The following is a 12,603-nucleotide window of genomic DNA, read 5'->3' as shown; positions in this document are numbered from 1 at the left end:
TTGTCCACCATGCATCACCAACACATGCAGGACACCGGATTCGTTGAGCGTGCTCGCGAAATAGTTACGGTCGGAGGCGCAGCTCAGATTGCCGTCCATTAGGACGTGAGACCGCACGTCAGACAAAAGTCTACAAAAATTGCCATTCGCATCCTCGCAGCCAGTGGAACGCGCCCGTTGCGCACACCGCAGCATGCCCCTGACGGCCAACGCAACGGCCCTACGCTCATCCTTGTTAAGCGCCTTGCCTTTGCCTTTTGTCATTTACTCTGTGACAGCAGTTACGAAGCGCTAAACGGAGCCAGGGCGCCGGCATAAGGGACACTACTCAAGACAACGTCACGGGTCAAGAGTCAGAGATCCTGAACGTCGTCACGGGTCCCGCAAAGCCGCGCTTCAACGATGAACAACATACCTCGACGTGCATATACCTCGACGTGCATGTGAGCAACAGGAAGCTTCGAATTATCAAAGAAAAGGAACCTGAGGCTGTGGACAAGTTACGCACATGTTGATGGCAAGGGTGCGTGGGCATGCAGCCACTTGCTTTCGCGGCTAGTGTGCTGCTGACCAGGTGGCATCCGCTGTGGGCAGCAGCAGCCGCACACACAGTCCTGGGTCTGTTGCACCAGCAGTCCACGGCTCTGATGCGTGCGCCCCCGCTCCTTTCTGCCGGCTCCAGCGCAGCTGCTCCAGCGGAGGCCCCCCTGGCAGCAGCAGCCGTTCCGCCTCCTGCACCCGCCGCTGCTCCTGCTGCCGCCCTGCTGCTTCCGCTGCTTCCGCCACTGCCGCTGCACCACTACCGCCACCGACGCTGTCTCCACCGTTCACACACAGCAGCAGGCTTCCCGGCGACACCAGGCGGTGGCCACCGGAGCCCACTGCTGCGTTGGGCAGGCTGCCACGGCCGCCGCCGCCAGGGCCGCCGCCGGTGCGGGCGTCATCACCACCCAGCAATGCATCTACACTGGCAGCCACGTCCGGACGCAGCCGCAGCCTGTACGTAGTTGCAACGCACGCACACACAGAAGACATGAGTCCAAGCTATCTAGGCAGCGTAAGCGAGCGGGCATGCATGCCCGTCGCCACAAGTCAGTCCATCCACCCATCCTATTTTATTGCGACTGTGCCTCACGCCAGGTAGACTCACATTCCGCGGCCTTGCACCTCCACGAGGCACCTGAATGGCACGTGGCGGTCCAAGACGGGAGGCAAAGCAAAGCAGTGTCAGTAGCTGCGTCTCAACTCGATCGGCTGTCCGGCCACCGCTACGCGCTGTACCGTCCCGCTCTGCCAGCATAAACGCCGATGTGCATGTGCCGAACACAGCGCCGCACCGCACCGCACGCAAAGCGCATAACACAGCCCTACAGATAAAAGCAGTTGGGTCAGGAACGAAGAAAGGACGCAAGCACCTGAAAGTGGGCTCGCCGCGGCGCTCCGTCCGTGTCTTGGCGCCGCCATGCGCGGCCCCAGCCGCCGCGTCGCCCAGGATGACAGTCTGTGGCATGGGTAGAATGCAGAAGGTGCGGGCGTTTGAGAGAATGGTCACTTTCTGGCATGGGTTGATCATTTTTGTGCCCATGTCTTCCTGGAAGTGCACGCCCACCTGCATTCCTCCCACTAGGCTGTTGAGGTCGGGGTTGCCCATGATGGAGCGCAGGTCGGTGCCGTGCGCAGTCGCCACAAGCATCACCCCGCGCTGCGAGATGCTGCGAGCCGCCTCCGCCTCCTGTGGTGCGACACAGAACGTAAGAATGATGCATGCGCGCGGTAAGTGGTTGAATTGTTCTTGAAACCCCAACCCCATCGCCACGGACCCAAGGTTCCACAAGATGCCAGGCGGCGACAGCATCCCGCTGTTGATGTGCGGAAGCTCTAATGTAGCAGCCCATGCGTTCGCCAGATACAGCGCCCGTGATCGCAACGTGTGCGTCAGCTCCATCAGCGTGTCGTCAAACCGCGCCTCTGGGTTGATTGGCAGGGGAGCTGGGGAGCCAGCCCACCTCCAAGACGTGCACGCGCCGGTCGAACTTGCAGACCCGCCAGCAGTAGACGGGCTTAGGCGCCTCTACACTGCCGTTTGCGGTCATGACGTGTAGCGTTGAGCTGGGGTCGTTGAGCTGCCAGATCGTTAACACCAGCTGCGGCTCGACCTCCGTGGCGCAGCACGGGCACTGCAGCAGTTTCATCCTGATCCGCTGCTGGAACTCCTGCCATGTACGGCGGCAAGCGCAAACGCCATCAGCACCGCTGCCGTTGTACTGGGTGGAGAGAAGGGCGAAAGGCCCATAAGAGCTCCATTACTCATCAGGGATCAGCGATAGCGAAGGGCCGAGAGGCACGAGTGGGCGGGCCCTGAGCCCAGCAAGGGCCATATGCTGATCATATTGGTTCTAAGCCTCTCACAGGCAAGGGCGTGGGCCGATTGACGCAGGAGACAGCGTCCAAGCAATGGCTCGAGTCAACATGCTCAGCGCTGTGGGGTCGGGTCTTGAGCTACAGGCTTTTCGCTCATATTATTCATATGGATGGTCTAAAAACTTGCGAAAATTGTTCACTGGTGAACTTCTACACCTGGTGCGGAATGGATTCGCTGGGAATGGAGTCGAGGTGGGGAGGCGAAATCCGGCCGGAAGCGCTTCCGACTTGTCAGACGCTTGGCCAGAGTGTCCCTGCTGATGAAGCATATTTAGAATAGTACACGGGGAGATGGTTTCGTAGCTATGGTGACAGTTCGCGAAGCCCTTCTTTCGGTCGTGGGAGAGAGTTCAACATCCATCCAGCCAATTGTTGAAACCCTTTCCGGGCAAGGCTTTTACGAGCATGAAGAGGCGGGCGGCGCGTTCAGCTTGTTAGAGGTGGACAAAGTGGAAGGCCTCACTTTGCGGCAGCAGTTAGCGCTGAAGGCTGCGATTCAAGGTGCGCTACACGAAATCACTGAGGCCGGAGCTAGAAAGTAGGAGGTTGGGTATTCGCGGGGGGGGGGGTCGTCGATGTTCCGCCCTGACCGAGTTGCGTTTGAATCGGCTCTTGTCCGCCTCGCACTCAAACCCGCACGACCCCGATCGTTGTGCAGCTGTGGCGGCTGGCCTGGGCGTGGGGAGCGCGACAGGACCCGGTGAGTTGGTGCTGTAATAGCCCAGACTTGACCTTAGCAAAGACTCCAGCTCTTGTGGCCCGCGGCGGTTTAGTAAGTATGTGTTTGAACATTCGCGAAGAGCGCGGCACAGTACGCCGACCATCGCGGCCATCTGCCTCAATAGCAGTGGTCTGAGCAGTGGTGACCAGGGCGAGTGGTGGCTCTCAGCTTGTAGGGACGTGACTGGGCACCAATGTGGGCGGGACGACGGGCGCAGTGCCGGGCCGTCCCCTTCAACTGAAGAGCTCGTGGCATTACCGTACGGCAGTGCCGCACACCATTCGCTCAGGGGGCTCAGCCCACAACTTACCCGCGGTGGTCTCACGGGAATGGACTGAGGCCGTGCAAATGCCCCTTAATGATCGATGCTCATTGTTGTGTTCACGATCTAAAGCCCCCCCCTCGGCTAGGCGTGGCTGGGGGGCTGGCCGTCCCTTCGGTCAGGCCGTGCCCGTGGGTTTGCATGTAGGGGGTGCAAGTATTTGGGATACTGGCATTCGCTGCACATTTGCACGCGGGCTGCATTTGTAGGGACGACCAGCTGCGCCGGGGTTCGGAGGGGTGGGTGGGTGGACAGCTGCACTTGACGGCATAGTTGGAGGGATGGGACACGGTGCCCTCTCAGCATCCGTTCCTTGCGCGGGGTATCGGGGACTGCATGTTCCTGGTGCTACATGGTTCGCTGCACGGTTTTGGGGCTCTGGCGGGCTTCGGTTTGGCTTCGACTTATGCCGGTGTAGCAGCTGAGACACGCTTTTTGCGCAGAAACAATGCACGGTTTGGTGAAGGTCGGCAGCCAGCTGGGGGGAGGGCGGTTTCCCTTTGGGCCGGAGATGGTTCCCTCCTGACCTGGGTGCTGGGCACCCTTGCTTGGTCGGACTGTCCCTTCATGTAATGTCGCATTGATAATTGGTAGCGTAACGCAAGCGCGCTTCGCGTTTCTGCGCGTCGCGTCTGCACACTTCGACGTGCAACTCGTGGTATCCGTGTGTCCCCCGACCGCTCTCATGTCGTGCAGCCTTGGCGGCGGCTGGCCTGGGCGTGGTTAGTGCGGCAGGAGTCGGTGAGTTTTCATGGGGATGGCACATCAAGGTGCTCACCGGGGACTTGACTGACCAAGAACACCAGCTTTAGCATCATGCGGCGGCTTAGTCATAGGCTGGCCATTGGCCAGAGGGGAGCTACCTCTGCCGCTGTGGGAACAGCTGCGCAGGTCCCAATGGCAACCGATTGCCCGAATGACCGGTGACTGTCCTTACTGGACCCAACCGTATTGGGGTAGTTGTTGCCCGCGAAGCTGCAGTCTCACTGGGATCCGTTCTGCCTGCCCCTGCAGGCTCGCTGCCGGCTGCTGCTGGTGAGCATTTCCACGAGGCCGTAGGGTGGGGTTCGGCACACGGTTTGTTGGGAATCGGCGGCAATAGAGTGGGGCCATCGCATATCGGGGCGGGTGGGTTCTTGATGGAAACACCAGCGGCGTGCCAGGCGTGGCGCCAAGGGGCGACCGGCAGGCAGGTGGGACAGCCTACACCCGGTCAAGTGCTTGGGACTAAGGGCACGTCATTTCTGCTGTCACTGTGCTGGTCGTCGTGTCAACAGCCCAAATGATGCGCGTCACAGCAACTGCAGCTGCCTTCAGGTGACGACCTCTGCGTGCCACCTTTGCCGCCCTCCCTCATTCCAGGCGTAGCCGGTAGCCCTACGCTCGGTAGCGCCGGGGGGAGCACAGAGCAGGCAGGCGCCGGTGAGTGTTCATGGCCACGGGTCGGGGGCGGTGACTGAGCACGCGTTACTATTCCGTATACACGCTCCAAACAGACTGGTATTGCATAGGGCGAAGTCGCGTCAAGCCTTCTCAGGACCTGTATGACAGACAATAGAGATCAACAATAACTCAAGTACGGGCGATATGCGTTTCAAGCTCATCAGGCATCTCGACTGCGACATCTTCCATCAGCCCGCAAACTCGTCTTTCGGGTGGTCGATGCCTTTAATCAGTACCTGCAAACCACTTTCTGCTATTGCGTAGGTCCGCCCGATGACTGTTGTGTCCGACCGTGCCAAGGATACTTGAACGCACCCCCATACGACCCCACCCCAGCTAATAAGGGATAGGTGGCGATGTAACACAGACACGTACGGCCGCGTTAGCCGCGGGTACAAATGCTGCCAAGATCTGGATTATATTCTACATGCGAATGTACCGTGCCGTACCGTGCCGTTTGAAACGTCCCTAGTAGGCCATCCAGCGTCATGTCTGAGTGCGTGCGCATGGGCTTGGGTGCTTTTCATTGAAGGCTCGTGCGTGCTGACGTATCCCTACCAAATGCTGTTGTATGCTGCCTTGGACAGAGTCGGTGCGCGAACTTGTACGTGCGGCAATGCGGGAGATGTGGCTTGAGATGGAGGCGAAGCAGCGGCGTGCACGCAAGCCTCAGTCCTTCTCCTCAGTGGGCAGCCAGGACGTGGACACCCTCGTAAGGAGTGTCAAGCTGGTGGAGGTCCGTGGCGAGGCGGTGGCGCCGCAGGAGGTGCAGGTGCCGGAAGGCACACCTGAATGCGCCAGCTTTGTGCAACAGGAGGGCCGCAGTGAGGATGCCATGACGCCAGCGCTCCTGCAGCATCACCAGCAGCAGTTGAAGAAGCTCGGCGTTGTGTTTGACGAGCTGGGCGGTTTTGAGATGTATGATACCCGCAGCAAGGGCAAGCTCTTGGGGTTCACATGTGATGAGAAGTCCTTCTCCGGCGGCTTTGACGGCTGCGTTGCCCCGTACGGCCTGACGGAGCGGAGTCTTGTGCACCAACTTCGGATCATCTATGAGCACGCGCTCAACATTAAGGTGAGCGCCGCATGGGTGAGCGCAGTTCCCACTATGCATTCATGCTGCCATCCAGGTGTGTCCGGCCGCCGTACGATGTGTGGGTGCATCTAATGGTCCGCGAGTAGAAGGGTACTTACTTGTGCGTATGAAGCGTTAGGTACGTTGGGGCAAAGACAGTCTTGTATGCGGATTTCCGGACTGACAGGCACCCCACAAACGCCAAGCGGTCGTGGAGCTGCTGGGGGCATATGCCTGGGGCCGCTGCCCGGTGCTTTTGGACCTGACGGATGGCCGGAAGCACAACGTCTACACGATACGCAACAAGTACTTGCTCGTGTGGGAGAATCTGACGCCGACACAGGTAGGTACATAGCTTACACATTCTTTTCAAATTTCAAAACAATATCATTTACAGCAATGCGCTACCGCCGCGTGTCATGGATGCTCTACTGTGCAGGCGTACTACTTGCAGGCGCAGCACCTGCGGGCGGCGGGCAGCCTGCGGGCGGGCCTCAACCTGCAGCTGCACCAAATCCCCGAGGAGGAGCAGCGGACCATGCGCCACGTGCAGCAGGTCCTGAGCCCCGCGTTTGGTTGCGAGGCCGCGCTGCAGGAGCAGCAGGAGTACTAGCTGCCCTTCATGCCGCCAGAGGAGCACGAGTCGGTGGAGCTGGAGCTGGTCAGCTCATGGATGCGAGCTGCAGACTTCGCTCAACCGCCCGAGGAGGCCCGGACCCCCGCCCCGTCCCTGCCCCTGTCGCTGCCTTTCTATTCGTAGTTTCGGGGTGAGATACGGGCGGTACAACCGATGAGGGATGGCTTGTATCGTTTTCATATTTTATGTGGCAACGCTGATTGCTCCCACTGCCCGCACGTGTAGGTGCTTGCATCAGAAGAGCGACTAGAAGGGTGAGTAGTTGGACACCATGTCTTGGGGCTGTGTGCTGTGTACAGGGTGGGGTGGGGAGTACAAATGCTTGGGCGCTGGGCTATTGTGGGTCATCGTGACATGCGGACAGTACAGATTGCAGTTGGCAACATCGGGACACGGTTGTAGACTGCCTGGCTACTGTGAACGTAACGTTCTTGCTCGGTGTGGCTTGTGGTGGTGTGTCCTGTGGGGTGTCCAACGTTTCGCCATGCATGAGACATCGGGCACCAGAGCTCATGTGTTGGCTGCCGGCACGTTGGTGGATAGATGCCGACCACCTCCAACCACTGGTGTGATGCCAATGCCACCAGTGCTCGACAGCCGGTCACGCACCCAGCACTCCGATATGCATGCGCGTCCTCGTCTGCCTGCTGTCGGTGGTGGCGCTCACATCCCAGTGCACGCCCCCAATCAACAGGAGTCGGCCCTTGCTACCTGGTGGCCGTCGTCCTGGTGCCGGTCAGGGAACGGGCCGGCCTCCTGGATGCCTTCAGCGGGCCGCCGTGCATGCTATTGGTGGAGTAGTAAGACCGGGGCGCCGCGCAACTGGTAGGTTGCAGTGGTGGCTGCTGGGGTGTGGCATCATCATGGACACGATGCTGCAGGTGCACCTGTTCGCGTTCAGCGGGCTGCTGCTGGAGCAGTCAGGGCGCCAGCTGGATGGCTGCTGCAGGGGCAGCAGCAGCAGCAGCAACAGCAGCAGCAGCAGCCCCGGGCGCGGTGGGTGCGGCGTGGCCTGGTGTGGATTGCGGAGGGGGGGCTGTGGCCTTCTGGCCGCCATCTTTGTGCACGCGGCTGCCTGCCTGGCTGGCCTCTGGGCGGATCCGGTGCCGCTGGCCGTGCACTACGTTATAGCGGTGGCCATGGCGGCGGCAGTCTCCTGGATGACATGCAGCTGACACGAGTGTTATGCGCAAGATTAACTGATGTAATAGTGTACACGCTTGTATTGTTGCCAGCGGACTGTGTGCACACAGATGAGTGCTGGCATGCGAACGACACGCAAGTCAAAATGCATCTTACGGCGCCATGACAGAACGCAGAGCGGGTAGCTGCACCATGCACGTGCGTCTGTGTGTTTTTATCGGGTGTGGATGTGCTGGAGAGATATTCGTTTTGAAGGCACTGCACCCCCACGGCATTCGTTGGGAGTGTAGATGCTGTAGTAGCGCATTTGTGTACGATATGGCGGACAGGCGGCGGCAGTTTTGCTCTGCTTGCTGGGCAGACATGAGCTGGCGGGGCGGCCGGGTGGGACATACACACCTTACTCTTCTGTGTGCGTTATGGCCGCTTCAAGGCGAGAATGCGCGAATAACGCTGTAAACACGGTGCATTTGTGCTGGGAGAGAGAGAAACCAGTATTACAGGAAGGAGTGGCTAGGTCGCGTAGTCAACAGGGAGATGGTGATAGGGACTGAAGCTAGCTGCAGAGTGGCGTTAACACACGACTGCATAATAATGCTCCTGGGTTTGATGGGTTTTCCAACCATGATGCCGTTCATCTTGCAAGCTGGTGGGGCTGCTTGCAGAGTCGGGCTGCGAATGAGAGAATTGGGCAAAGGTAGGGAGAAATGGGGGAGCTGCGGGCATGTGAGTGGTGGGGCAGCATGTGTGGCATTGTATTGTAGCGGCTGCCGCGGCGGCTCTGCGGCCCGCTCCGCCTGTGGATAACATGTGGCGCCTTTTTGCATACTGCTGCAGCAGCTTGTTGCGGGAGAGTTAATCTCGCCATTCGCATTCTAGCTAGAGCAGGTAGTGCAAGACGGGGACAGTGTAAAGACCATAAGTCCAACACAGATACGTGGGAAGGAGGAATGCAGTAAACCGCTACCCCCGCGTCGATGATGCCGACCCAACAGCTGCATAGTCCCGTTAAAGCTAAGGCCCAGCGCACGGGTATACCCCGTGGTCGCGACCGGCACGTCTCTAGGACTGCGTGAGTCCCTAGCCGACGCGCCAGGCGGAGCAAGCCAGTGATAAGCAAGCCATCTGAATATCTGATAGCTGCACAGGGAGAGGGTGCAGGGGGAAGGGTTTCCCTCCCCCCCGCCAAGCAGCAGGGGGAGGGGCGTTGCAGGGGAAAGGGTTTCGCGAAAGCCCGAATCGTGCACCGCCGGGGATGGGAGCGCGCGACTGTTCATACCCAACCTTGCACCGAAAGGGTCCAAGAAATCCCTGTATAATAACGCACTTGGGTCCCAGGATATGGCTTTGGTCAACCTGCGGGCGGCTTTGGAGAGCCTGCTCGGGCCTGCAAGAGCTGGCACGTTCACCGACGCAGACCTGCGCCTGCTATTGGAGGGTGGCTACGCTACGATGGATGACCTGAAGGATGCCAGCCATACAGGCCTCCAGCAAGCTGGGCTCAGACCCGCGAGGGCGGACCAAATTATCCATGCGCAAGGTGAGGTCCTGTTATGCATGTATGCTGCGGGGCCTACCTAGTATTTAAAGGTAGGCCACAGGCATCAGTCGCATGAGCACGCGGAAGGTTCTGCGACTGGGAGCTGAGGGTGTTGCCGTCGCGGGAGTCTGCTTTCGCCGCTGTGGGCACAGCCGGGCGTGTCTGATTGACCGACCAACAGATGAATATCCTAAACGCATATTGGGGTTGTTGTTTCGCGCTACGGTATGCGGGAGGCTTGGGAAGCGTCCATGGGGTGTTTGGGAGAGGTCGCGCGCCTGAGACGTGCAGCGGCATGCACGCACGTCGGGACCAAGACGGTATAATTGGCAGCGTAACGCAAGCGCGCTTCGCATTTCCGCGCGTCGCGTCTGCACACTTTGACGTACGTGCAACTCGTACCGCTCTCATGTCGTGCAGCCTCGGCGGCTGGCCTGGGCGTGGGGAGTGCGGCAGGAGTCGGTGAGTTTTCATTGGGATGGCACATCAATGTGCTCACCGGCGGCTTGACCTGAGCAAAAACACCAGCTTTAGCATCATGCGGCGATGGCAACCAGGTCACCAGTGATGAGTGCAGAATGGGACACAGTTGCTAGCCAATTGACTGCGGGAGCTGCCCAGGGACACGCGCTCGCTCCATGCTGCTGCACCCACGGAAAGCACCCGACTCCCTCCACCCCGCCCCCACCATTTACCGCAGGAGACGCAGCAACTCTGCGCGGCCTTCCTGCGGTGTTCGGCAGCGTCAGCCGGGTCATGCACGCGGGCGCGAGCATAGGGACCGCCGTGCGCGTCGCGACGTTCGGCGACGGCACGGGCAACATTGTCCTGACGGCGCGGCACTGCATCGAGGAGGGCGGCGCCTGCCTGCACGACCTCAGCGCGTTTAGGTCGGCGCTGCGCTTCGTGGCGGCGCGGGCGGACCTGGACGTGGCCGTGTTCCGCGGCCGCCGGGGCCCCGGCCTGTGGCTGCGGCAGTGGACGCTGCTACCGGGCGAGTGGCTGGGTGTGGCGTCGTTCCCCCTGGCTGTCAACCAGGAGCTGGCGGCCGACGACGCAAGCCTGCCGCCAGGTGGGGCAGGCGGGGCAGCAGCAGGCTCAGCAGGCCCAGTCATGACCACGGCAGCCGAGGTGCCGACGGTGGACACATGCGTGCTCTCGAAGATCAGCGCCACTGGACTGCGGGGCATTGCATCCGCCAATACAGGTACGTGAGTGGGTGTTGACAAGTTCGCGGCCACAAGTACCGTACGGAGGTAGGTGGTAGCATGTGACGATCAACGGTCAGGTGCCATGTCATTGTGATTGTGTGTCCACTGTTCTCTAGCTTCAGCCTTGGCACACCACCTATTGACCTGGATCCGCCCACGTGCCTGCCTGCCTGCGCCCATATTCACTCCAGGAATGCCCAACAGCTCCGGCGGTGCGGTGCTCAGCGGCAGCAGCGTCAGTGGCGGCGACACGCTGCTGCTAGCTGGCATCTACACCGGCATCGTGTATCACCTGGACGATGCCACCAGCCACCCCAGCACCGACAGTGGCAGCGGCGGCGGCAACAGCACCGGCACTAGCGCTAGCGGCAGAAGCAGCGGCAGCAGCAGCACATCGCCGGCCCTAATCGAACGAGACCCCGATGCACTGTGGACGCCAGGCGCTGACGCCCTGGCGGCGGACGCAGTCGCTGCCGCGGCTGGGGACGTCGCCAAGTCGGCGGAGCTCAGCCGGCGAAGCGTCGGACACAAGAACAGCGTGGGTGTCTTCACGACGGCACCCGCGCTGTGGCAGCTGCTCCAGGCTGCACGCGTGGCCCCGCTGGACCCGGAGCAGGTGGCTGCTGATCAGGCGGCCCGGCGCACTACCAAGCGTGGCCGCCGCTGAGCCCCTGACCCGTACTTGGGCGGACCAAGTGCCGGGATGGACCAGCACCCATCGGTCAGCACAGACGCAACAGTGTGGAAGATGGTCGTAGTGAAGCGGTACTGGTGGCGCGGATTGAGATATTCAACATCGGCGCTGTGCACCTGCCCAGCCACTGGCAGTGACTGTGACTTGGTGAAGGTTGCTGGCCGGTTTTGCCAGAACTCAAGGGCTAGGTCGGAACCTAGGCCCTGGACGGAGGCTGAGGGCGAAACAAATCGACCCCTACATGTAACGTGGAAAACAGCGGACTTGATTGCAAGCGCAAGGCATGCAAGGACGTGCACACATAGGAGCGGTCGCGGTGGATTGGCATGGGTCACCTTTGCGGGTCGTTTTGGCATGGGTCTGACTTCAAGCCTGATGGCACTGTTATTGTACATTACGGTTGGATTGTCGCAGCCAGGCGCTGTTGTGGATGGGTGGCACCTCAAAGATGGTGAGGGGGCAGCCATTGTTAGCGGCGTGTGTCACGTTGAACACGAACTGCCCTGGCGCTTCGTAGTCTTGTCCGTCAGCGGCCGTCAAAGGCAGGGCGGCATTGGTGCAGGGCTGGGGCGGGAGGTGGGAGAAATGGGGGAGGCGAAGGCAGAAAGATTGTGTTTGATATTTCGGCACGGACCTTATAATCCCGCAGCATCTAGCCGTTTGTAGTTGACTCGTGGAGAAAGTTTGTCGGTGAGAGTGGTCAGAGCTTAAGCTCCCTTCTGTAATGAACCCCCGAGGCGGCGGAGGACAAGTGTTCCCCGGTCACGGGAAAAGGGGCTGAGCCCCTCCACAGTCTGGGGCCGAACAACCTCATCGCCCGGACATAGCCGGGGTCGGTTTCCACAGGCACATAGCCAAACCAGGTGCCTGTCTAGCAGTCGCGATGCCACAGCAGAAGCACAGTTGTCAACAGCCGCACTACTTGTCATGCCGCTACGCATGCCCTGCCAGCCCCACCGCGGGCCGCTACCTAGACACCAGCCGGCTCCTCAGCCTGCGCGCTTGCGCTGCTTCTTGGGCGGCGCTGCGCTCTCCTCCTCCATGTGGCCTTTCCCGCCCCCTGCGCTACCAAGATGCGCGCACGCGCCCCCGCTGCTGCCGCCGCCGCTGCCGCCGCCGCTGCTGCCGCCGCCACCGCTGCCGCCGCCGCCGCCAGTCTGCAGCGATGCAGGTCGCTTGTGCCCGAGAAGCATCTCCACCAGCGCGTGCCGGATGTTGGTTGCGGAGTTGACGTCACGTCCCTGCACCGTCGGGAGGGTAGAGTGAGTGAGTCCCACTGAGCCCACGACTGCGCCGTCACCCAGCCCTCACCCACTGAGCCCCACTGAGCCCTCACCCACTGAGCCGTGTATGTCAGTATGGTACAGGCGCAACGCTTGAGGGGCCGTAGCTCAGG

At 60.8% G+C, this 12,603-nt stretch overlaps 4 protein-coding genes across 5 annotated transcripts; 3 read left to right on the top strand and 1 right to left on the bottom strand.

The window, feature by feature from the left end:
* Positions 1 to 50: 50 nt before the first annotated feature.
* On the bottom strand, positions 51 to 2,525 carry CHLRE_06g300400v5 (uncharacterized protein). Its single transcript, XM_043063589.1, has 5 exons — positions 2,007 to 2,525; positions 1,610 to 1,732; positions 1,416 to 1,501; positions 1,151 to 1,180; positions 51 to 997 (listed from the first exon to the last, which is right to left on the bottom strand). The coding sequence occupies exons 1-5, from the start codon at positions 2,190 to 2,192 to the stop codon at positions 556 to 558; spliced, it is 867 nt and encodes a 288-aa protein (XP_042924295.1). The 5' UTR covers positions 2,193 to 2,525; the 3' UTR covers positions 51 to 555.
* A 140-nt stretch (positions 2,526 to 2,665) lies between these two features.
* CHLRE_06g300350v5 (uncharacterized protein) lies at positions 2,666 to 8,687 on the top strand. Of its 2 annotated transcripts, none has more exons than XM_043063587.1 (8): positions 2,666 to 2,922; positions 3,080 to 3,121; positions 4,161 to 4,205; positions 4,479 to 4,499; positions 4,827 to 4,886; positions 5,495 to 5,982; positions 6,170 to 6,325; positions 6,422 to 8,687. In XM_043063587.1, the coding sequence occupies exons 1-8, from the start codon at positions 2,727 to 2,729 to the stop codon at positions 6,593 to 6,595; spliced, it is 1,182 nt and encodes a 393-aa protein (XP_042924293.1). In that variant the 5' UTR covers positions 2,666 to 2,726; the 3' UTR covers positions 6,596 to 8,687. The 2 variants fall into 2 exon arrangements, with proteins under 2 accessions (XP_042924293.1, XP_042924294.1); XM_043063588.1 differs by having other exon boundaries at positions 6,422 to 6,681.
* CHLRE_06g300326v5 (uncharacterized protein) lies at positions 6,736 to 8,687 on the top strand. The gene is made up of 3 exons (XM_043063586.1): positions 6,736 to 6,749; positions 6,845 to 6,873; positions 7,314 to 8,687. Exon 3 carries the CDS (start codon positions 7,483 to 7,485, stop codon positions 7,792 to 7,794), a length of 312 nt encoding a protein of 103 aa, XP_042924292.1. The 5' UTR covers positions 6,736 to 6,749; positions 6,845 to 6,873; positions 7,314 to 7,482; the 3' UTR covers positions 7,795 to 8,687.
* Positions 8,688 to 9,075: 388 nt separating this feature from the next.
* CHLRE_06g300300v5 (uncharacterized protein) lies at positions 9,076 to 11,944 on the top strand. Its single transcript, XM_001691231.2, has 4 exons — positions 9,076 to 9,302; positions 9,723 to 9,764; positions 10,003 to 10,509; positions 10,705 to 11,944. Exons 1-4 carry the CDS (start codon positions 9,215 to 9,217, stop codon positions 11,178 to 11,180), a joined length of 1,113 nt encoding a protein of 370 aa, XP_001691283.2. The 5' UTR covers positions 9,076 to 9,214; the 3' UTR covers positions 11,181 to 11,944.
* Positions 11,945 to 12,603: the final 659 nt, after the last annotated feature.

The sequence above is a fragment of the Chlamydomonas reinhardtii genome, chromosome 6 (assembly GCF_000002595.2).
Source record: "Chlamydomonas reinhardtii strain CC-503 cw92 mt+ chromosome 6, whole genome shotgun sequence".
Lineage (NCBI taxonomy): Eukaryota > Viridiplantae > Chlorophyta > Chlorophyceae > Chlamydomonadales > Chlamydomonadaceae > Chlamydomonas > Chlamydomonas reinhardtii.
This window is presented reverse-complemented; position numbering and strand designations above follow the sequence as displayed.

Coding starts and splice junctions, on each gene's coding strand:
- CHLRE_06g300326v5 (XM_043063586.1), top strand. CDS start 7,483: ATGGACACGATGCTGCAGGTGCACCTGTTCGCGTTCAGCGGGCTGCTG.
- CHLRE_06g300300v5 (XM_001691231.2), top strand. CDS start 9,215: ATGGATGACCTGAAGGATGCCAGCCATACAGGCCTCCAGCAAGCTGGG. Junction 9,303..9,722: donor CCAAATTATCCATGCGCAAG/GTGAGGTCCTGT, acceptor CATGTCGTGCAG/CCTCGGCGGCTGGCCTGGGC. Junction 9,765..10,002: donor GGGGAGTGCGGCAGGAGTCG/GTGAGTTTTCAT, acceptor CATTTACCGCAG/GAGACGCAGCAACTCTGCGC.
- CHLRE_06g300400v5 (XM_043063589.1), bottom strand. CDS start 2,192: ATGAAACTGCTGCAGTGCCCGTGCTGCGCCACGGAGGTCGAGCCGCAG. Junction 1,502..1,609: donor GCCTAGTGGGAGGAATGCAG/GTGGGCGTGCAC, acceptor CCCATGCCACAG/ACTGTCATCCTGGGCGACGC. Junction 1,181..1,415: donor CGCGGCGAGCCCACTTTCAG/GTGCTTGCGTCC, acceptor CGTGCCATTCAG/GTGCCTCGTGGAGGTGCAAG.
- CHLRE_06g300350v5 (XM_043063587.1), top strand. CDS start 2,727: ATGGTGACAGTTCGCGAAGCCCTTCTTTCGGTCGTGGGAGAGAGTTCA. Junction 2,923..3,079: donor GCTGAAGGCTGCGATTCAAG/GTGCGCTACACG, acceptor ATCGTTGTGCAG/CTGTGGCGGCTGGCCTGGGC. Junction 4,206..4,478: donor GGTTAGTGCGGCAGGAGTCG/GTGAGTTTTCAT, acceptor CTGCCCCTGCAG/GCTCGCTGCCGGCTGCTGCT.